The sequence below is a fragment of the Mastomys coucha genome, unplaced genomic scaffold (genome assembly GCF_008632895.1).
Source record: "Mastomys coucha isolate ucsf_1 unplaced genomic scaffold, UCSF_Mcou_1 pScaffold5, whole genome shotgun sequence".
NCBI lineage: Eukaryota > Metazoa > Chordata > Mammalia > Rodentia > Muridae > Mastomys > Mastomys coucha.
Genome location: NW_022196911.1, coordinates 118,514 through 143,019, shown reverse-complemented (window position 1 = coordinate 143,019; position 24,506 = coordinate 118,514). Strand labels below are relative to the sequence as shown.

Genomic DNA, 24,506 nt, shown 5'->3' with positions numbered 1-24,506 from the left:
ATGAATGCTAAAGAAAATATATTCACAATAGGCCATAAAATATGTGAAGATAAGATAGCCTACATGGATTGGTAAAGCCAGCGAATTCATCTGTCTTTCTCCTCCCCTCCCCCCAAAAGCCCAATAGTTGCAAGAACACAAATCTAGCTTTAAGTTGGAAACCAAATTCTTAATTATTAATCTCCTCCACGCTTACATCCTTACAAACTATTCTCCACTAACCGAAATAGAACACTTCATTCAGAACCCCTGTTTCTTAAGACTCTCGGGAAACCATTTGGCCTTGGTCGTTTTTTCTCCCTCCATCAAATGTATGTGTGTCAGACCTGCCTGTGCATAACTTCAGTCCCTGAACTGTGGGGAACGGTGTGCTCTTGGGGCGGGGGAAGCTTGGGCACCCAGAGCAGGCAAATCTGATGCGTACTGCTTGTGCCACCTGCCTAGGCACACTTGGGGGCTTTCCCTGGACGCCCCGGTGGGAGCAACAAAGCTTGGGAAAGCGGCAACAAAGCCCTACATGAGCCTCTTGGGGAAGAATCTCGAAGGTGGTTGAAAAAGAGGGATCCTTGGTCTCATGGTGATGATGGACAATTTAAGGAGCTAAGCGAGAGTCTGATCCCCAGAACGTCCCCAGTCCACGAGCTTCTTAAGATTCTTCCTCATCTACCTAGCGCTCTCCTTTTCCCCAGCCTCTGTTAGGGAGCAGGCAAAGCAAGCCACCCAAGGCAGGTCCAACTGGGTGTAGTTAGAGCTGTGCAGACAAGCTCTGGGAACACGGAGGAAAGCGTCGAGCTTCTCGGGACCCAACCCTCTTCCCACGCCATCAAGGGAGCCTACAGCTCTCCTGGCCCTAGGCAGCTGAACCCAGGCAGCGGGTGTCCCAAACGCTGCGCCCTGGCGCCAGGGGGCACCCCGGGGAGAGAGATCAAGCAGCGACACGCTCCAGGGGCTGGGTCCCCAAGAGCTGGGGCAGTGCACACCTGGGAGCCAGAGCCACGGGAAATTCTCTGGTGGGCACAGAGAGGCAGAAGAGGTCCCGACCCTCCCGGCCCGTGTCCAGGTACCTCGCAGCCATACAGCTGACCCAGCTGCTCCACGATCCATTCTTCCAGAACCAATCGCTTCCGAAGCTCCTTACGGTCGTATTTCACTGTCACTTTTCCCTGCTGGTGGCGTCGCTGCTGCTGTTGCACTTGCCCGGCGGCGGCTACCGTAGCCACCGGCGCCGAGTCCTCCCTTGAGGATCCGGAGCTGCTGCTGGATCCTGGGCTGCCGGCGGTGCCACCGCGGGGACTCTGGAAGAAGACGCGCGCGCCACCGCCGCCGGCCCCGCCGGCCGCCTCACCGCCGCCAGTCACCACCGACATGTCCCCGCGCGCCGGAGCCTGAGAGTGGCCCGGAGAACGGGCGGGCGAGCGCCCCTCGCCGCTATTACCGCTGCCGGGGCAGCCGCATACGGTGGCCAGCACCTGCTCCGCGCGCCTAGCCGCTGAATCCTCGCGGAGGGAGGAGGGAGAAGGGAGGAGGGCGGGCGATGAGGGCGGGGACCAAAGCCTTAAAGACGCCTCCAAGGACCCCGTGCTCTAGCCCCAGAGAACGCCCCCTGGTTTGGAAGTCGTCCGAGGTGGAGAATCTGTGCCCAGGGACAGGCCCGCCAGGGGCTGTAGAGTCCAGGGAGGGGACTGGCGTGGATCGTCTGGGTGGCAGTGGACAGTTGGTCCTCTACACGGGCGTACTCGTCTCTTACCCTGCAGACGCTAGCTGAGCTTCTCGAGCAACCTTGGGGTTGGAGTCGAATCTGTCGACTCCCTCAGTCTGGATCAGCTCTCTCCCACCGGGTAAAAGGTCGTGGGAAATGATCGCGCTGTGGGATCCTTTTGCCGCGGCTCTCTCAGGATGGCTGGGAGTGTCTCCTCCCCTCTCCTTCGGCCCCACCCCGCGGCTCTAAACACACATTCCTATTCACGCCATGACCACCACAGATGCCACTTCCTCTGTCGGATTGGGAAGAAAATTGATGAGGCGATGTTTGTGCAATCAGGCAATCACCGTGCCTGAGAAATTATTCCCAGACTGGTTGTTCTTTTTTCTTACCAAGCTCCTTTTTCACCCTAAGCCGGACACTAAAAGCCTGAGCAGCCCTGAGGATGAGGGGGCAAAAGCCATCGAGACCTGGAGCATTTCAGCGTTTGCTGGACTTAAAATGTCTTGTTGTGTTCCCAGCTCAGAGCCAACTTTCCTCCTAGGGCCCTTTCTAAACAGCCTCTCCCCCCTCACCCCCACTCCCACCCCCAGGAAGGCAGCTGCATTGACTAGCTTACTTGAAAAACATCATGCAACCAAGTAGAATTACGAATGAATGAGCTTATTATAACGTTTAGGGCTAAGAGGTGGGATGGGGAATTATAAACAGAAAGGAGTGTGTGTGTGTGTGTGTGTGTGTGTGTGTGTGTGTGTGTGTGTGTGTGTAAAATTACAGGGAGACACTGACATATTTCTGTTGTACATAACAACTCATTTCTGTTCAGACAACGGAAAGAAACCACAAAGGCATTCAGAGAGAAGTAACCAAGGTTTAAGGTTGTTGAAAACAAGCTGGTGAAGGTTTCCTGAAGCTCTCCGAGGAAAAGAAAGCTTCAAGTGAGCTTCCTCTGAGCATTTTCTACAGCGGTAAGAATGTCTAGGTGCGATTCTCCACTGGAAGATGGGAAAATGAAGAAGTAGCCAGTAGATAGGGCCCTGCATCACCCACTGGCGCTTCAGTTCTACCCACGTTCTCAGGTATCTTTGTTTTTTTGATGTGGGGTTTTCCAGCAAGAATGTGAGGGGATTTTCCCAGAGTTCCATGCCAAGCAGCTCATTGGAAGGACACTACCAGGCCTGGGAAAGTACAAATGAAAGATCGTATAGAGGGCCTTACACAATTCGGTAGCTGAGATAGGCCTAGAACTCCTCTAGCCAGAAGGGAGTCAAAACTAAATGTCAGATCTCCAGAGAAAGAATAGGTCAGGAATGCACTAGGTTGGATTCTCCTTCAAACCTAGAACCTATTGGAGATAAAGGAAACAAATTCCCTGGAGACAAAGGCCATTCTCTTCATCATCGACCCCTGACTGCCTTGTAGGATACTCTATCTTAAATCCAAGAAGCCATAGCCAAGAGGTGAACATCTTCACAAAATCAAAATGTCCCCAAGGTGGAAATGGAGGAGCTCAGATCTCAACTGTGTCCCCACCTCGACCCCAGTGCGCTCCACATCCCTCCAGACAGCTGGTTCCCTGCCAGGTTCTCAGGAGCCCTTCAACCAACTGCACTCACCAGAGCTTAAAATCAGAACAGAAACGACAATGACGGAAGTGTTACTGAGCAAGATTTGCAGGGTTCCTGTCCCGGTCTGGGGCCGAAACCCTACAGTACAACTTATTCTGAAGACGGATGGGATCCTGAAGGGTGCTGAGCAGTGGGAAATTCCCACTCCCGGCTCTGAAACTTTGGACAATGAAGTCAGTCATTAGGGAAGGGCTTCAAAGAAATCATGAAAATTCACAAAGTTCTTTCTCAAGAATTCTTAAGTCAATTCTTTCTTTCTGCATAGGATGTTTTTGTCCTCGGTGGTTAAAACTCAGTTTTCACTTGAGACTTCAAATGTGACAAAAGGAAAAGATGTCAGCCACGGGACCTTGGGGAAAAATCTTCAGTAAGTAGATAGGTTCTCTGCATAGCCTACAACCCCCTAATGAGTCCCTTGGACTCACAAGTGGGAATTGAACTAACACAGAGCTCCTCTCTCTAGAAACACATTTTTTTCTTAACTGACATTGAAAGTGAAGCCCTATCTCCCTAAGCACATGCCTTATTCCACAGTTGAAAACACAAACCTCCACACCCAGGTCTCTACTGACACTTCAAATGTGGCTTTGTATATTTCCAAAGGCAAAGGTGAAATGTATGGGAGTAAAGTAATTATTTCCAGGCTGGGCCCTTTTTGCTAAGAGGACTACTTAACATTAGCAGGTTTTAGCCTTAGAGAGTGCTTGTCTCACACTGGCAAGGCCCTGGGTATGATCTCCACGTCAAAAGACGGCAAACCTGATAGTAAACTCAGCAAAACAGAGAGCTGTATATCTCTATTGTATAGACATACATATTATATATGTATACACACAGAGAGAGAGAGAGAGGAGAAAGTTTCTTCTTTCGGTGGGGTTTTTTCCCCTTGATATTTGATTTGGGTGAAGGTGTCTTTGTTTTCTGGAATTATATAGGGTTCTTAGATACATTGAAACTAATAGAAAAGAAAGTGGTGAAGTTAAAATTTTTAATAAGTGACTTCTTTTCCCTCCCAGGGAAGCAGATGCTATATTAATGTTTATGCTCAGATGAAAATGTCTTTACTCCTTAAAGACTTGATATCACCCATAATTACATGACACCTGGTGATCTCCCTTGAGGGTGTTATGATTATAGCCTAAGGCCACAAACTTAAACATACCGTTCTTACCTAGAGTAATAGTGCCAGTAATAAGATGTTTAAATGCTTGAGCTGGCAAGATGGCTTAGTGGGTAAAGACACTTGCTGCCCAGCCCAATGATCTGATTTCGATCTCTGGAACCCACAGGATGGAAAGAGAACCAGCTCCTGCAAGTTGTCTTCTGACATCTACACAAGCTGTGTGTGCAAATGAACACACACACACACACACAGAGAGAGAGAGAGAGAGAGAGAGAGAGAGAGAGAGACAGAGACAGAGACAGAGACAGAGACAGAGACAGAGGCAGAGAGAAAGACAGACAGACAGACAGACAGACAGACAGAGAGAAAGAGAGAGAGGCAGACAGACAGAGAGAGAGAGACAGACAGACACACACACACAGGTGAAGTTAATAGAGATATATATATATCTTAATTCTCTCGGGGCTGTGATAGACAGCCAACTAGTGGCTTCAAGTCTGGTTTATACCTTAAACAATGAAGAAATCCAATCTGTATTTTGCATCTCTATCCATTATGCAGAATATTTCAGTTCTCAGAATAAAACTAAAGACAACAGTGATGCTCCCAGTATACCAGAGTAGGTTTTCTTTTGATCTCCACACCATCTGTCTTGAACTTCATCTAATTCTAAGCTTTTGATTCTATAATGTAGTCAAAAACTCCAAAACGAATCCAGCTATTACTTGCATAAATATCAGCAGTCATTAATCACAAGTCTAAAATTTTATCTCCACAAAAATCCTTCCCTGACTGCCCATGAAAGGTGTGGAAGTGGGGTGGGATTGGGGGGGGAGGATGCATAGCTTTAACAATGTGTAATGATCTTTCCTAGTCTAGTTACTCCAACTCATAGAATATCTTGTCCCTCTCTGTAAAACAGGGTTCAAGTTTATCTCTAGAGGAAATTATGCTTCTGTCTAGACAAGGGCTCTTGTCTTCCCCTCTTTCATTTAATAGTCATCCTTTCCCCCACATCTGTCTTCTCCTCCACAGTCCGACTACCACCCTTTCACTGGAAGGGCCCTTAACAAAGTCTCCAGCTAACCTCTGTCACAGGAGTCCTTGCCAGCATTTCAACACTGTCAGAATTTGACTCCTGCCACATTGAGTGATTTTGATCTGTAAGCCTTCTCCTCTGAGGTCCCTGTCTCAACTCCCTCCTGTTCTCAGCTGTCTATCTGTTGCTGCCTGTCAGTGGCTTTTGTGAGCTCTTTTTCCCTTTGAGGTAGGTGATTCCCAGCTCTACACATGACCCAACCCTTGCTCATTATTTATGTCAGCCCACACAGCAAATAGATTCTTCAAAGATGATGAGTTAATCTGGAGTAACAGTGAATGGAAACACATGTAGGCAGAGTCAAAGAGATTGCAGTAAGGAGGGAGTCCTACAAGGAGGATAGGGAATATTACACACGCTGTTTTGTAGAAATAACCCTTAGGCACGGAACCAACAGTAAGTGTAGTGACAGTCCCAGAGACGGAGATAGATGTGGGGCAGGTACCATTGTGGAGATGGGTTCTGGTTAAGACTGTGGTGGTCCTTGTGCAATGTTGTCCTTTTGTCTAAGCCACAGCTTCCTGCCACTTTTGCTACTATCTAACTGCCACAGACACCCCCACAACAAGACTGAGTTGGTCTTAGGTCCCAGCCCCAGATGGATAGCACAGACATTCAGTGCAGAGGCACTGGGCAAATATGTTTAAAGTAGATGAGCCCTTTTATCAATTTATTAATAGAGAAAAACAAAAACTGCATAGTGAATGTTTGGGGCCAGATATTCTCAGCAATGTAAAAAGCATTCCAACCTAGTGTTTTTCAAATAATTTTTAAAACCACTATACAATAAGCAACATACTTTTGTCATGACCCAAATATCTACGCACATATACAATTCCTTTTTATTGCATGTGATCCACTTTGACACTTCAGAGTTGATAATCTGTTCTGCTCTATTAAGATTAAAGAATCATGGTCACAACTTACTGAACTGATCTCCCAGTCGACTCTTATAGAGACTACAGCATGCCTGCAGCATGCCTGCAGCATGCCTAGCACTCTTGTTGACAGAGCGTGCATCTAAGGCACAGCCCTGCTCTCCTTCAGTCCAAGCTGGTTACTGAGTTACTTGGGGGTTTCTTCCATCAATATTAAACATTTTAGCCAGCAACTTTGACCCCCAAGGAACTGACACAGATCACATGCAACATCCTTCCAGACAGAGGTGTCACAAAAGATCCAAAGAGGCACTGAAGTACGTATCTCAGTGGAATAGCACTTATCCGGTGTCCATAAGTTTGAACCCATTGATCTGGGTTCAAACCCAGGCTCCTATCAGTACGTGAATACTAGTGAGTCCATGGTCTGTCTTTGTCTTTTCCAGACCTCTCCCCTCTCCTGATCTGTCTATTCAGGTCTTTCAGTCCTGAACTCCTTTCTTTCCATTACTGCCATTGCTTCCCCACAGAGGTTGTTAAATGCAAATATAACCACGTCCTGCTGACTGAAACTGTGCTGACAATGCCTCCTGTAGTTTCCATTCCCTTCAGGCTATAGTGCAAGACAGTTCTGGCCTTGTGCACAGGCTTGTCTTGAGCTGACTCTTGCTCTGTGTTTTAGTGTCCTCTCAAAATCTCCGCCCACACAGCTCTCAATAGGAAACACATTCAAGCCTGCAGTTCTCCTGCAATTCTGACCTGTCTCTTTCCCAGGACCCCTGGCATCCTGCTGGTCTTTGTTCCTCCTTAGTCCTTCCTTACTATCCTAGTCTGAGTGAGATGCTGCTTTCATACTCGGCCATGGCCACCATCCCTGTCTATCACATGTCATCAGGGGAAGGCTTCATATGATCCAGTCTCTGCTCAGATGTCATTTCACCAGACAGGCATTGCCTCTATACCCTCTGTTCCTTGACCTCTTTGGTTTTTTTCCTCTTTTTTTTTTCTTATCTACTTGGAAGATATAGATAGATAGATAGATAGATAGATAGATAGATAGATAGATAGATAGAGATGTAGATGTGTATGTATATATTTATTGGCACATTATCCCAGCAGAATATATATTCATAAGGACAGAAAGTTTGAAGCTCATGTTGATTTTTCTACTTCCTATAGCTGTGAGACAATGTCCCCTCTATCTCATTAATAACAGAGGTTAGTGGTCATCGGCCTCTCCCGCTAAATTGAAAGCTCTTAGAGATAATGGCTCAGCTAATTGTTGTGAGTACCTTCAAGAATAAGCACAATGATTAACACACAATAGTGCCATAAACCAATGAATGGGTGGGCCTGTCTGCACACTGTTTTTTGTTTTTTGTTTGTTTGTTTGTTTTTTTCTGATTCTTCAAAGCAGATATAGAAAAGTTCAGGTCTAAAGTTCGGGATTTAGCTCAGAGGTAGAGCGCACTTGCCTAGTATTCACAAGGTGCTAGATTCAATCCTTAGTATCAAGACATGGACAAGGAGAGGAGAGGAGGAAAAGGGAGGGAAGAGAAGGGGAGAAGAAAAGGCAGAGAAGAGATGGGAAGAGAAATTCCGGTTTGTTTTAATCTCTCCCTAGCACAGGCCCCAACAGAGTGGAAATGGTTTCAGGTCATAGGGAGCAATGGTTCTCCCTCCAAAGAGACACTCCCATGAGTTTTTTTATATTTCCATAGTGAACAAAGAATCAACTGTGTCCCAAGGTCCTACCCTTGAATGGAATCTATACTCTCCATTTTGCTTGGCATTAGCCTTAGCTTTCTAAATACACTGCTGTGAGCAATGGGTTGAGGAAGCAAGTGGAGTGTCGGATTGTACCTCTGATGCTGTAACCTCACGCAGGAGTGCTGTGGGCTCTTTCTCTTGCCACAGCTGCAAAGTAGGAATGATACTCAAAACCACACCTAAGGTGGGCATAGCCTGGTTTTGTTTTCCACAGATTCACTGCACAGTAAGCAATGTGTGGTCTTGTAGTTACAGCTAACATGTAGCTCGGGTTGCTGTGAGTCACTTTATCTGACAATGTTCTGACTGGCTTAAATCCTGTTCTAAGTCCAGTGACACAGTCAAATTCCTCAAAACCCAAGTATCTATTTCTGTTTGTGTATCTATGTCACCATGGGCCAATAGCAAACCACTCAGAACCACTTTGGGAGCCACGCCCTGAAACATATTGGACTGTAGTCTCATTTTGTAATTGTAAATGGCTTATGAATTTTAATAACTATAATAATAGCAAAAGGAATTAAGCACTGCCCTCCAGCCTAGGAGAATGAAACACTGGGTTTAATTTCTTGTTTGAAGATCTTTCATTAAAATACCAGTGATCCTAATGACCCAGAAAGATGTGTACCTTCCCACTGACATCATGTGGTCACCACATGCCAACTACATACTATGGAGGACTGGGTGGGTTCCTTGTTCTAAAAATCAACACCCCATGTGGATCTATGACTGTCAGAATCATTGCATGCTACCAAATGCCATGGTACCCAGGGTACATGCCTGGGTGCTTGTAAAAGATCTGATACCCCCATATCAATTATCTGAAGAACTGGGATGTTCTTCTAGAAGCCAGAACTCCATGGCTGCTGCCAATGAAGGTGGGAGAAACCTCTTACCACAGCCTGGTGGTTAGATTTCGAAGATTTTAAGGTCTCACCATACTCATTCATTCCACAAGGAAATAGGCCGCTGTTCAGTTGAGGGTAGACAGGTCCTGTGCAAATCTTACCTGTCCTCAGATGACCTAGGTTTATAATAGTTTAGGCCTGATGATACCACAAGCTACCCATCACTGACACCTATTATGTTTCAGGCAGATATGATCTCATAAAATTTTTCACCAACCCTGCAGGACCACAACCTTAGTCCATTTTCCACTACTGCTTTGAGAAAAGTTTATTGCCCTCACAATCTGGAGGCTGTTTGGTGATGGCCTTCCAACTGCATTATAACATAGCAGCGATCATTGCCTAACTTCTCTAGTGAGACTGACCAAGCAACCAGAGTGAGCTCAATTTTATGACAGTCCTCTAGTAACCCATCAACTAACCCATTGATCCCTGAGTACATTACTCTAGTCCCAGTCACTTCTTAAAGGTCCCACTTCTCAACACACTGCCCTGGCAATCCGATTTCCAATACACTCAGATACATTTCCATACAGCCTGGACGCCCACACCTACTTTCGAGGCTGATTACATGCTAGAGAAAGATTAAGGAGGGCTGGAGGTGTGGCGTGGCTCTGTGGTTGAGCTCCTGCTTAGCTGTATGCTAAGGCTCTGGGTTTGATCCTCAGAGAAGGGGGTTACTAAGAAAGTCGAGAGGGAAGCAGGGAAGAAGGATGGGGAAAGGGAGGAAAATAGCAAAAGAAATAGAGAATGAATTTATTTGTTGCTGGAACTGTAGCTTAATAATAGAGAATGCTTACTTGCGTAGCATGTTCTAGGTTCAACCCTTTATACACTCCTCTTCCCACCCTATAATCTATAATACCAACAGTGAGGAGGCTAAGGCAGGATGGGTGCTGGGAGTTTAATTTCAGCCTGGGATAATAGTATCAAGCCTGCTAGGGGTAGAAGACCTTAAATTGAGAGAGACAGAGACAGACAGACAGACAGAAAGAGAGAGATAGAGAGAGGCAGGTACAGAGAGCAGCTATGAGCTTCCAGAAGCTAAGCAATCCCCTACACTGAGGTTTTGTTGTTGTTTTTTTTTTTACAGATGGTAGAGTTGGAATCTTATTTTTCATTTGCTGACTCTTTAATCTGTAAGATCCTACTAAAGTGATCCCATCCCCTCTCAGTTCTGGGGCTGGAGTCTCAAGTTTATGGCCACACAAACCTGCTATTCTCACATGCTAGCTTGGGTTTGGTAAATCATGCCATCTTCCTGAAAAAAATCTTTGGGGGACAAGAAGCCTTAGAGAAATACACACTGAACCCTCTGTGATAGAGATTGCTCTCAGAGCTCCAAACGTGGAGCCAGCAACTGTTCTTAATGACTGTGGGGCTTTCTTCGTCCTCCTCTGCATTCTGAACTGCTACACTCTTTACATCAGTAACCAACAGCCCCATGCTCTTTGATGGATGGGATGTGAGGTCTTGACATTGTTGTCATTTGAAAATCTTCAGGTTATTCCACTATGCAGCTAGGGTTGAGGACCAGTGTCCTAGACCACTAGGGACAATCTTTTGTGTGACAACTATATTATCCAAATAGTATACTCATTTCTTCCTCCCTCTCCTCCCTGTCCTAAATATACTCTCCCCTGTGTTTTCACTACACAGAAACCTGAATCAGTATGACCACCAGCATCACCACCACCAGCACCTCCATCTCCCTATAAGCCTTTATACATCTATACCCATGGGTCAGTGTCCTGCCACATGCATAGGACAACTTTCAGGCACCAGTTCTCACCTTCTGCCTTGTGAGCAGGGTCTCCTGCATCACTGCTGCTGCACCGTGTCCTCCAGACTAACGTGAAGGTGGCTCTCCTATCTCTGCCTCCCATTCCACCAATGGAGTGCTGGAGTTACCGCTGTACACCATGAATCCAGCTCATTTTATGAGTCCAGGGGTCAACCTGGGATAATCAAGACTGACAATTAATACCTCTACCCATCAAGTTACCTCTCTAGCTCTACTAGTGAATCTTATGTGAAGCTAAAAACATCTAGGTTATCATCATTCTGTTAAGTATTATTCTTATATAGTCTTATATCTTAAAAACAAACCTAACTAGCTGAGAAGATTTTGGCAAATGATGGCTACTGTTGGAAGAGTCAGTTTTCTTCAAAGATGTAATTCCTGAGGGGTTACCCATGATCTGATAGATGGTCCTATACCTGAGAGCATAAAGGCAGCATTAAATGAAGTAGTTAGAACGATGGGGCGGGTAGTAACTTTGGATGGAAAACTGTGGAAGGTTAGGGGGAGGAGTTGGGTAGTAAGGCACAGGAGGTAGATTTAATCAAAATCCATCACATGTATAAATAAAATTCTCAAAAACCTTTTAAAAAATACCTAGAGAATAATTTGTCACAATCCTGCATGTTGGATTACTTTGATCTTAGAAATCATAGTATGTTAAAATGTAAATAATTGTTCTCCTGTTTCCATGACTGAGATAACAGGAAAAAAAAAAAAAAAACCATTGCAGTATGTCAAATACATACTGCATGAAAAACAGACCAAATGATAACAGGAAGTAACAAAGTGAAAAACAGTTCTGGGAATGTAGAAATAAAGTTTCACAGTAAAATGAGGGGGAGCTCTTGTAAGCACAAAGCAGTGTGGAAACGTCTTACAGCAGCAAGCAGCAGCTTCAGCCATTTGGCTAAGTGTTTTCTGAGAAGCACTAAGACGCTATATTCCAGAGATAGCCAAGGGCATGTTGTAAAATCAAAGTTTTGATGGTCAGAATGTTGAGACAGAATGACCAGGCCATTCTAACTAAGCTAAGTAAAGCCAAAACAAAAATAACTGGTGGTCGCAGTGACTTGAAGGACCATGAAAACAAGATTAGCAATTCTCGGAATAATCCCCAACCCCTCCTGTGGTGAATTTTGAAAAAGATCACAAACTGTCACCCTGACCTTGATGATGACAATCCCCCCTTACCACCTAGTTACTCAGCCCCTCACCAGGGACTTTTCAAGGCCAGGTGCAGAGCTGAATAGGGAAGTTGGCTAACTAAGCCAAGAACAGCCCCCTGAGCAAGCCAACCAATGCCTGATGAGATCCTGTGTTCCACCAACCAGAGTAAGCCAGTCAGTCCTGCTGCTGACGACTGCCCTTTGTAAGGTATAAAAGATGTGTACTTTCTGAGTTCGAGGTTGACCCCCCCCCCCCGTGAGGGTGGGCAACCCCACGTACGCGGACCAATAAACCTCATGTTATTGCAACGATCTATTGTCAATCTGTGTTCTCTGGGTTGAGCCAATATGGCAAAAATGGATCAGCCTCAGAAATGAAGCAAGCCGTAAGTCCAGTGTACACAGGGTGGACAGCAGGTGATAAGCTGTGGGATGTAGGGTAAGGGGACGTGTCCTCTACCCTGACAGCCCAACCCACAGAAAGAGAGATTATAAAATATCCCACAGATGCCCTCTGGCTGTCTGAGCACTCGGGAACCCCCAAAATGCACCAGAGCATGATGAACAGGAGCCTTGAGGCATCCCCAAACGGTCCCTTGTACATATCAGAGCCACAATGGGAACAACTGCCAGTGGGTCCAGAAATCTCTAGGAGACGCATGCCTCCGTCTTTCTGAGAAACTCTAAGAAGCTTATTTACCTATCATGTAGCATCCTCTGGTTTGTCCTTTAATGTCAAGTAGGCAGGCACTGGACAAGCCAGGTGCCACATGGGGAAGATAAGCCAGGCCATCTACAATTGCTGAATCTAGAAGGCAGTTCTGGGCTGGTCAGTGTTGCAGGGCAAATATGTGTGTGAGTGAAGTGGGTCCCTCTTGTGACCTCTGGAACATTCCTTGTCCTCAGGCTCTAACTGTTCCATCCTCCAGCACTGCTCTTGTGATTCCTTGATGGGCCTGGCAGTTTTTCACAATTCTGACCTTCCTGCATCTCCTTTTGTTCCATCATTTCAAGGTCGGCAGTCTTGCTGATCTCCCAGAACAGTATCAGCTTCCAACTGATATAAACCACTATGATACTAGGCTGTACACACACACACACACACACACACACACACACACACATACATACATAAAAACTATCAAAAGACAGTTCTATTACTTCTGGGGCTGCAGCTCTGGGGCTCTGTCCAGGCCCCTTGTACTGGCTGGTTTTGTATATCAACTTGACACAGGCTGGAGTTATCACAGAGAAGGGAGTTTCAGTTGGGGAAGTGCCTCCATGAGATCCAGCTGTGGAGCATTTTCTCAATTAGTGATCAAGTGGGTAGAGCCCCTTGTGGGTGGTGCCAACCCTGGGCTAGTAGTCTTGGGTTCTATAAGAGAGAAGGCTGAGCAAGAGGAACATCTCTCCATGGCCTCTGCATCAGCTCCTGCTTCCTGACCTGCTTGAGTTCCAGTCCTGACTTCCTTTGTGATAAACAGCCATGTGGAAGTGTAAGCTGAATAAACCCTTTCCTCTCCAACTTGCTTCTTGGTCATGATGTTTGTGCAGGAATAGAAACCCTGACTAAGACACCCATCAAGGAATCACAAACTGTGGGCAGCAATGTTTGTCAGCCGTGGTTCCTAATGAGACAGTAACAGGCAGTGTAGGAGGCAGCCGTACTGCAAACACTTCCCAAGGCAGAAGGCATGGCTTCTAGGTAGTTGACTTCTACAGGGAACAGTTTCCCACTTTACCCTTCATGCATAATGAAAGAAGTGGACACAAAATAGCATGCTTAGGATTGGGAACTATCTTACATCTTTCAGCCGGTCAGGTGAAAGTCTAACTTAAAAAGTGATCAATTCACACACAAACGTGGGGAAGGTCAGCCGTAATTAATAGAGACTGAACTCTGGACCTCTTGAGTGCCTCAGAGGATGTTAAAGAAGAGCCCTAGAAAGGCAGAGCTCACTGAGAGGGGCCGCTAGGAACTGAGCGAGTATGAGTAAAGTGCGTTGCATTATACATATGGAAAGGCCATAATGGAACCAAACATTCTGGACAATTAACATAAGTGATTAAAAAGGTTCTAGGCCTGTGAGTAAAGTCAGATATTGCCCAAGCCTGACCTGATGGCCTGAGTTCAATCCCTGGGACCTCATGGTAGAAGGAGAAAACTGGATCATACAAGTTGCCCTCTGACAGCCACACATGTACTATGGCATGAGTAACCCCTCAGTACACACACACACACACACACACACACACACACACACACACACACTAAATAAATATTGTAATAATCTTTTAAATGTCTCAGAAAACCTTAAAGAGGAGAAGAAGTCAGGGATGTCCAACCTTTTGACATTACTACATGAAAGTACCCTCTACCGTCCTACTCTATTCATAGCTATGCCGGAACATGTGTGGTTCTCGGGCTGCAGTTGACATGTCTGAGACAGCTTGTCAAAGCTTGGAAGCTTGGAGATTTAAAATATTAAACCAAAATGGTCTCTGAAGGAAATGTGTGGAGCTAAAGACAAAAAAAAAAAAAAAAAAAAAAAACAAAAAGTTTTAACATGATTTTATATCATAAGACCTCAGAAGAAAAAAATGCAGAATGAATTTGGCTTATTGTATTAGAACAGAATTCCCAGTACTTATCATGACATTTGGCAAACAGTAGGTATAATGAATAAATTCATGACCACATATGCTAATTTAAAAAATAAAGACATTTAAACACCAAATGCCATTTGGACCAAAAAAAAAATGTTATCTCTATAAACTATAATAGTTTCATATTCTTTTCTCTGTTTGGTTTATTAAGAGAAAGGCATTAAGAATCACTTCAATATGCTGGAAGTCAATATTTAAGGGGAATATTGATACCACTACTGCAGTAGTGAGGACAACCCTCATATGACCCTGGCGAAATGGCACCCAGAGTTTTAAGGGCTTCATGTATAACCCTGCTTAACCCTTGGATCACCTTGCAGAGGTACAGGGGAAGTTTGGAAGGCAGCCTGCTGCCCTGGTTAATTTTTACTGTCAACTTGACACGACTTTGGAGGCTCAAAAAGAAGAAGACGCCACAAATGAAGTCTTCCCTCCATCCGCTGTCCTAGAGCCATGTCTATGACACTGTCTTGACAGATGCTGGGTGGAGAAGAGCTCAACTCACTATGGACAGTGCTATCCCTGAGCAGCTGAGCCTGGCTTGTGGAAGAAAGCTAGCTGAACACAGAGTCAGTGAGCAAGCTCGTGAGCAGCATCTTCAATGGTCTCTGCCTCAGTTACTGCTTGTGTTCCTGCTCTGGCTTGCATCAGTGATGGACTGTGACCTGGAGTGTAAGCCAACTACTCTTCCCTGGGTTGTTATCACAGAAACAGATAGGAAACTGGAACCCAGTGGGATTTTGTTGTTGTTTGGGAGGGGGGTTGTTTGTTTGTTTGGGGGTTTTGTTGGCTTTTTTGGATTTTTTGTTTGTTTGTTTGTTTTGTTTTGGGGGTTTGGGTTTTTGTTTGTTTGTTTTATTTTAATCACAGCAACAGAAACGAAACTAGAACACCTGCCAAACTGAACTTGTAAAAGCAGCAGGCCACTGTAGCCATGTGTCATGTGGTATCTCATCAACACGATTCTCCTGTGTATAAAGTCTCCCTGTATGTGAGCACAATATATACCCATCGCATCTAGACAAGGAGGTTTCCACATGCTCTGAGGACCAGAGTCCTCTTTGTCACCACCACTCGTGTGTTTCTACATCCGAGTTCTATCCCTAAACAGCCTTTCTCATAAATTTGATTTTTCAGAACCAGCATCACACCCCGATACCTGTAATCTAAGCACTCGAGAAGCCTAGGTAAAACAATCTTGAGTTCAAGGCTAACCTGGGCTACCTAGGAAAGTACAGGCCAGTTTGGACTATTGTACGAGAGACAGTGTTTCAAAAACAAAGCACATCTGATTCTCAATCCTAGCGCGTTCTAAAGCCAGGCAAGGCTGGTCCCAGCCAGGCAAGAATCAGCAACCCTTCAGCTTCACACTGTGAACGAGGTGTGAATTGTGTTGTAAGAATAACAGAATTCAAGCTTGTCTTCCTCAGAGGGATCCTGAGTGTTTGCCACAAATTAGAAGGGGCCCTGAGTGTTGGCAATTGACTACCTGAGCTTCACTGGAAGGCTGAAGTTTGCTGTAAAAGCCATCTTCTGAGACAGTTCCCCTCAACACAAAGTATTCAAAGAAGAAATGACATTTCAGAGACATTTAAGACCAAGTCCTGGAATCATGTTTGAAGATGAAGTCCAATGGCTTGCTTTCACCAAACGTCTAAGGTCTTAACAAATTTCTGCATGCATCTGTGAAAGGAGAATGGTATCTAGGGAACTGGAGGCCATTAGCAAACCTGATAGGATAATTGCAATATGTGAATCATGTTTATGTACGGACGATAGCTAGGCTATAGCTAGATAGCTGGCTCTTATTGGCATTAAGTGATACGTCAGAAAACCTTGAATAACTACATTTGTTTTCCGGGGCATAAGTAGCAGCATCAGCAGAGTGCGCCCAGGTTTCATGGAGCATTCGTCTCCATCTGGTCCGGGTGTCTCATACTCTACTCCTGCACCTGCTGTTCTCTCAGTAACTGTGTTCATTAGCGTAAGCTAAGTGCTGCGGCAGATGCCCAAAATACATACCCATTCCACCATGGTGGGCCTTCATTCTGTGCTCACCTATTAATTCAGAGAGATCAACAGCCCTTCTCCATTTGAAAACCTGTTCCTGGAATCTCTGTGTCATCAAGTCTTCACGTTGAAGTTCAGGTTACTTGAAGGTCATACTGGGTGCCGAAGTCAAGCCACCAGGAGACACAACCTGGAAGATAGCGAAGGGTACATTATCATGGCCCAAGCAGGAGATGACATGTATCTGTTCTGCCCAATATTACTGAGCCATTCCTAATGGCAGAAGGACCTGGGACACAGTTCAGCAATGTGTTCAGGGAGGAAAAGCAAGCTCAGATTTTGGATGAGTGCTTAGCAGTCTTTACTCTGTGATTGAGCCACACATTTTGTTCCCCACTCCCAAAAAGAGGCAAGAATATAGGCTGCAAGACACATTTACATGTTTTAATGAGTATTTCCAAGTTCTGTTTTGGGGGGCTTTACTTGGCATATGTAAAAACAGCTATATTTAAAACAAATAAACAAACACCTCAACTACTGCAGTAATCTTTACTAGGCTGGTCAGCCAGGTAGAACTAGATTTGAGCCTGGGATCCATCACTCTGTAGTTGGCTGATCTGGGGAAGATGTTTTCCCAGTCTCAAGTCTCCTCACGTGAAAACTGGTGTAAGTTTAGTATCTCACATGGTGTTGAAAAATTAAATGAGAATTAAATAGACCTTTATTTTAAAATAAGAAGATTATGAATTGGAAGGAGTTAGGGATACAGGGCCTGCTGCTGAGGCCCCTCTCCCCTCCCAAAGGCATGTTCCAGGTGCCTGACCTTGCAGCCACGGTGGGAAGTGGAAAGTACCCAGCAGTACATAAGTAGACTAATAGAAGGTGTAAATGTAAGATATGAAGCTCTACTCAAAGAAAACATGAGACAATCAGAACACTTATCTAGATAATAATGTTCTGAATATCACAGGCAACAAAATTGAATACTAGACAATTGTATTCATTAAGCTAAAAATCTTCTGCATTGCAAAGGAACTAATGAATGAAACAACCTATGGAAAAAGACAAGTTATCTATAAGCTATGCATGTGCTAAGGAGTTAATAATGAAAAGGATGCAGCGGATTCAATGTTCTAGCATTCAGCTCAGTAAAATACAGGCAAGGTACTAACTAGAAATTCTGCAGAAGAGATACAAATAGTTCAACATCACTACTCATCCGAAAATGCAAATCAAAGCCTGAAATGCAAATCATTCCTGTTAGAATGGTTATCAGTTAATGAACGGAAACAGGCCTGGCGCTCTTCACCTGTAACATTGTAGCATTCCTGAAAGATGGAGGCCAGCCTGAGCTACATGATGAGATCTTTTCTCACAAAGCAAAACAGATAAAAGGCACATTTTGGCAAGGCTGTAGGAAAAACAGGGAATAACATCACATTGTTGGCAGAAATGCAAATTAGAACAGTCATTATGAAAACACTATGATGATTCCTTAAGAAAATTAAAATTGGAACCTACCATACGAGCCAGGAAGTTCACTCCTGGGTATGTATCTAAAAGCCCATGTTACAGCTGAGGCTATAGCTCAATGGTGAACTCTTGCCCACTATGTGGAATTTCCTGGTTTTAATCCCCAGAACCACAAAGGGGCATGAATGAATATCTAAATGTCAAAGATCTGTGTTCCTATGATAATTCTAACACGTTTCATAGCAGTCAGCATAAGGAATAAATCTAATTGTTTATTGGTGCATCAATGGATGAGAAAAATGTATGTTTGTGCATAAACGATACTACTTAGGCTTCAAGAAGAAGGAAATAATATCATTTGCAACAACATAGGTGAAACTATCTACAGATGCTATATCAAGTAAAATAAACACAGGACAGAGAGTAAAATACCGACTGATCTCGCTCAGGCCTGAAAGCTTGAAAAACCAAATTCATAAAAGCAGAATGAAATAGTTATCGAGGCCTGAGCAGAGAGAGGAGCAGCTGGGAGAGATGAAAGGACTCGGCATCTCAGTGTGGCTGAGGAATATGCTTACGACACCTACGTGACTACGGTAAAAATATTGCATATTTGAAAACCCCTGAGTAGATTTTTCAAGTCTTCTTACCACAGGAAGATAGTTATGTCAGATAACACATAAAAATTATCCTATGTAACACCTCTATATATATACATACTCAGAATATCATGTTGTAAACCACATATATATATATATACACATATATACATGTATATATGTATATACATATATATGTATATGTATATATGTATATTTCTATCAATTAAAAGTCAGTAGTGGCACATGCCTTCAATCCTAACACTTGGAAAGCAGACGTATGCAAATCTCTGAGTTTGAGGATAGCCTTTTCTACAGAGTTCCAGGATGGCCAGGGCTACACAGAGAGACCCTGTCTTGTAAAACCCAAAACCCAATGACCCCTCCACCAAAAACATTTTAATTCAATTTAATTGGTATAAGGACCACGTATGAATGGATAATTTTAGGCCAAGACTCCAATATAATTTATTTGGCGAAATATTACATTCGTTTCTGGTTTGATCCTCAAAGTACCTAACTTTTATGGCAGCAAGATATTTAGAACTGTTATTTGTTTAGAAAGAAAATAAGCCCAAGTAGACGTCTCTTTGGTGTTATTCAGTAAGTACCCTGGGAAAATGCGGTCACAGGGGAACGCAGCTTCACAGCCAACATCATTCCCCTGTGGTCCTAGTTGTCTCTGATCTGGCCACCCATCATGTAAAGAGCATCCTTAAAGCCGAGTTGTTAGTTGCAGGCTGTGGGAGGCAGCGATAGCTTCTCATTCACTCAGTGCTGACTGGGTTAAGTGTGCCCCACAGTCTCCTGGTGTCTCTAGCACTCACTGGCCAGGCCTGCAATCTCACTGACAACCTCAAGTCTTCCTGAGATATCCTAGAGCTACAGGGTGTCTGTATTAGTCATTTCTCTCATTGTCAACACAATACCTAACCAAAGCAACTTAAGAAAGGAAGGGTCTCTTTCAGCTCACTGTTCCATGGTAGTGCCTGTCATGTTGGGAAGCCATGGTAGCAAGAGATAAAGCTGATGGCCATGTGGCAACCACAGTTGGGAAGGGAAGGAGAGGGAGAAGGGGAGGGGGAGGAGGGGAAGAACTGCTGAGACTTATCTCACTTTCTCTTTTATGTGCAGTCCAAAACTCCCAGCCAATAGAGTGGCACAGCCTACCTTAAGGGTAAGTCTTGCCATTTCAATGAACACACATCTTAAAAAATGCCTCACAGACATGCAGCCCAGAGGCTTGTCTCTCTGGTGGTTGTAGATGTTGACGGTCAGTGTCAACCATCACAAATAATTAGCATCAACCATCACAGCATCAACACTTTAATGGTTTACTTTTGGGGAGGGGGTGTTTTGTTTTGTTTTGTTTTTAAAGTATCCAATTGCCAAACCATCTCCTTGGTGAGACAGGCAGGCTTTGATTTGCTGAACTCTGTCAGGATCAATTCTGTCACCTGGGGACGTACACTCTTGCACAAAATGGCACCTGTAGGGAAATGATCCGTAATTCCAAGACAGCAGCCACAGAGTCTGGAGGCTGGCTCTGAGCTCCTCAAAGTCTGCCTCTCCAGCACGCAGCTGTCCTTTACCCTCCAAGGCACTTCCTGAAAACACAGCCCTTGAGTTAGTTGCTCGGAAGCCTTTGACCTGGCTTCCCTGCAAAGCTATGTTTACTAAGGCGTGACTGGGTCACTTTGTACGTCAGGTACACAGCCTCCAAGTGGAGAATCCCAGCTCTGGCCTTCTCAAAACCTGTCCTTACACCTGGCACCCATCAGTTACCCCAGCAACACGTTCCCCTTTCATCCTGGGGGAAGTAACAAAATATCCTAAAGAGAAACAATTGTATCCTTCTCTTTGGCAATCAAACTACTGAAATTTCCTCAGAGGGAGGGCAGGGAGGGAAGGGATTTCACACGAGGAGAAAGAAAAGGCTGAAGGTGGAAGAAAGAGATTTCACAGTTTTGACAACTTGTCAGACCACCTTGCAGGAGACACTGGAGGCCACATGTTAAGTCAGTGATTCATGGGACCACATCTGACCAGGCCTATTAATTATGTATGCCTCCAGCTCTCTATTTAAACCCAAACCTCATCAGGACCCTAATGATGGACCTGGGGCATGGGTGGGTGTCACTGAATCTCTTTGTTCTGTAACCCAATGTGGCCATATTGAAGAAACCTCCCTTCTCGGCCCTTTACTGTCATTTATCTCTTTAACTGGCCAGTTGTGGGGGCTGGGGAGATGGCTCAATGGTTGATTGATCCTAGTGCCCAAATCAGACAGTTCACAACTACCTGAAATTCCTTCTTCAGGCCTCTGCAGACACCCACACACACACATGTATGCATAGGCTTGCACACACAATACACACGGCCACACAAACACAAGTACATAAATAAAATAAAAGTACAATTTTTAAAAATTGGCCTATTGAAGGCAGGTAGCTAAATCTGGCTTATAAAGGCTGCCAAGGGCGAGGTTTTGATCTTTAAAATTATAGTACAAAGACTGTTGCCTCTGGATCCTCAGCAGAGTCCGGCAAGCCATCCACCTACTATATCCAAAGTCACTCTTCACTTCTACCAAGAACCATTCAGGCTCCATGTTCCAGGTCTTCAGATTTTAGGATTAGTTGATTTTATATGCAATCCCCTAACTCTAAAGTGTTGGAAGTTAAAAGAAAATTAAAGAGAATTGTAAAAGTAAATAAATAAAGATATCGGTGGGCTCTATCTGCTGTGAGCAGTGGGTTTTCAACTTTGTCCCGTCCGAGGGCTCTTGGTAAGGTTTGAGTGTGTTTTGGGTGTTCCTCGAGGCCTTGTGGGTTGAAATTTAACCTCCACAGTGAAATAATGAGAAGGTGGCAACATAGTCTGACAATGGTGTTCATAGACAGGGCCTTTTGGAGGTAATTGCATTAGACAAGGTCATCCCAGTAGATGATTCTTAGTAGCTGTATAAAATGAGAGAGGTTTGGGGATGTAGTTCAGTTGAAATATATTGCTTGACTAGCATGCATGAAACCCTGATCCCAGTGCCCATTCACTAGTATACTTAGATATGCCAATAAATTCTGTGCTTAGGAGTTGAAAGTAGGAAGATCAGAAGTTCAAGGACAGCCTAGATAATATAGAGTGTTTGAGGCCACACAAGATCTTATCATAAAAATAAATAAATAAATAAATAGATAAATAAATAAATAAATAATAGATGGGTGGGTGGACATACAGATGGATGGATGGATGGATGGATAGATGAATAGATAAGAGGAGGGGGAAGAGAGAGATCATGGGTACCCACTCCTGTCTCTTGCCATGTGAATATCCTATGGCTTGAGAGTTTGTCTGGGCAAGAAGACCACCATCAATCAGCTACCACTCCTTGCCCTTTAACCAGAACTGAGACAAGAGAATCCTTTTTCTTAGCAAATACCTAGCCTTAGCATTTCATCACAACAGCAGAATGTACCTTAACAGTATCGTTCACAACAGCTACGCTGTCTCTAAGTGTCGTTTTTGCCGGCCAGCTTAGGAAGACATCCCATTTTACAAAAGGAAAATTTCCCTTTGCCTTAGAGGAGACCTGCCTGGCACTTTTCCAAGGTAGATTAGCAGGAGATTAAGTGCACAATTTTATTTAGGTGGACATGAGAGACTCACATGAAAATGAAGACTCGACCTGAAAAAAAAAAAAAAAAAAAAGACCAAGCTTAGGGCTTCAGTACCAATATCAGAATATTGTGTATGTCATGTTGAGTGTCAGTCGAACCCAGAGTGGCCATCATGGGGAAGTCCCTCACATGTATAGGACAACCCATGTGATACTTCATGCTTGTCAGCCCAGCACTGGGAAGGCTGAAGCAGGAGGATCATTGCAAGTTTGAGAACAGTCTGACCTAGACAGAGTTCCAAGCTAACCTGGATTACAAGGTGAGATTCTATGCCAGCCTGGTCTATAGAGTGAGTTCCAGGACAGCCAGGGCTACACAGAGGAACCCTGTCTCAAAACAAAACAAAACAACAACAAAAAGAAAATAAGAATGAAAAAAAGAGGATCTGGAGACATGGCTCAGCCATTAAGAGCACTGGTTGTTCTTCCAGAGTTCCTGAGTTCAATTCCCAGGAACCCCATGGTGGCTTTCAGCCATCTGTAATGGGATCTAATAACCTTCTTCTGGTGTGTGTGAAGACAGACCACTCATGTACATAAAATACATAAATAAATAAATCCTTTAGGAAATGAAAAAGAGATGTATAAGGAAGCAGAAGGTAAGAATTGTTTTAATAACACCTGTTTATATAATGCTGCCTTCTAAGCTCTGAACTGCTGAAACATTCTCTTCCAGACACTCCCAAGAAGCAGAGAGTGGTTTATGGTTTGATGAGTCTGCTAAGTGAACTTCCCTTCTGTCTCTGTCTCTCCGGAGCTAGAATCCCCAGGCAGTTTCCCACCACGGCAGCCTCAGTGGTTGGCTACCCTGCAGAGTCTGCAGGATCAGCCTCCTGTGAATTCTTGAGAGGAGCAAACACTTGTAGAAATTTGCTCATAGCTCTCATTGTGAGTTTCTGTTTGGTGAATTCCATGTTCCCAGGAAGTGCTCTCAGCATTTCATAACACAATAGCTCTTGTTGGGCAGTGGGTGGGGTGCGGGTGAGGGATACAACCCGGCAAAGCGCAAGATTGACACCATGAATAGGAACAGACAGTTGGATGCCATTCCTTTTCAGAACCTTGTGTAACTTGGAGACTGTCCAACTGGGCCAGCCTAGCAAGCAAGGCAGAAGCTTGACAAGCAGCTAAGCCTACTTGTAGGCCCATAGTGGATGCTTGGGGACTCGAAGTCAAGACAGAGAAGTCCATGCCCAAAGACAAGACATTGACTAGTCCTCTGAGAACCTAAGGTCCCAAAACAACTCAAGAAGACCAAGATCTTGCCTCTGAAGTTTCAGATCATAAGGCTCAGACAGGTGATGAGCTTCTGAGGTTACTGTTAACAGTCACGGTGTGAAAGTCCTACATTCAAAATGCACAAAATGTGCGTGTATCAGTCGAACTCTAAATTATTTAACATAATAGTAACAAGTGATGTATATATTCATGGCTGGAATTACTGAAAATATCCTTTCAAAACTCTATCTGAGGGCTGGAGAGATGGCTCAGCGGTTAAAAGCACTGACTGCCCTTCCAGAGGTCCTGAGTTCAATTCCCAGCAACCACAAGGTGGCTCACAACCATCTGTAATGGGATCCAATGCCCTCTTCTGGTGTGTCTGAAGACAGCTACAGTGTACTCACATAAAACAAATAAATACATTTAAAAAAAAAAAAACTCTATTTGAGGTGATCTGGGGCATTGCCTTGTAATCCTAGCACTAGGGATGGAAAAAAGCAGATGCCTGGGGCTCACTGGCCAGCTAGCCCAGCCTATTCAGTGAGCTCCAGGACAGGGAGGGAGCCCTGTTTAAACAACAAGGTGGACAGCTCCCAACAGTGATGATACCTAATTTTATCCTCTGGCCTCCACACAGGCATGTTCACATACATATATGCAACTGGGAACATATGTGTACCAATGTATATAAGTGCCCTATACACATATACATTAACACATGCACACACAATCCATCTGTGTAAAATGGGACCAAGTAAAAAGTTGGTGACTACAGTCTTTTG

At 44.5% G+C, this 24,506-nt stretch overlaps 1 protein-coding gene across 1 annotated transcript in view; it reads right to left on the bottom strand.

Annotated features, from left to right (window-relative positions):
• The window catches only part of Ppp1r14c (protein phosphatase 1 regulatory inhibitor subunit 14C), a 105,115-nt gene extending 103,202 nt beyond the window's left edge, over positions 1-1,913 (bottom strand). Inside the window, exon 1 of the mRNA XM_031352194.1 lies at positions 1,065-1,913. Coding sequence (XP_031208054.1) covers positions 1,065-1,367 — 303 coding nt within the window. The 5' untranslated portion in view covers positions 1,368-1,913. The remainder of the gene's footprint in view (positions 1-1,064) is intronic.
• Between the last annotated feature and the right edge of the window lie 22,593 nt (positions 1,914-24,506).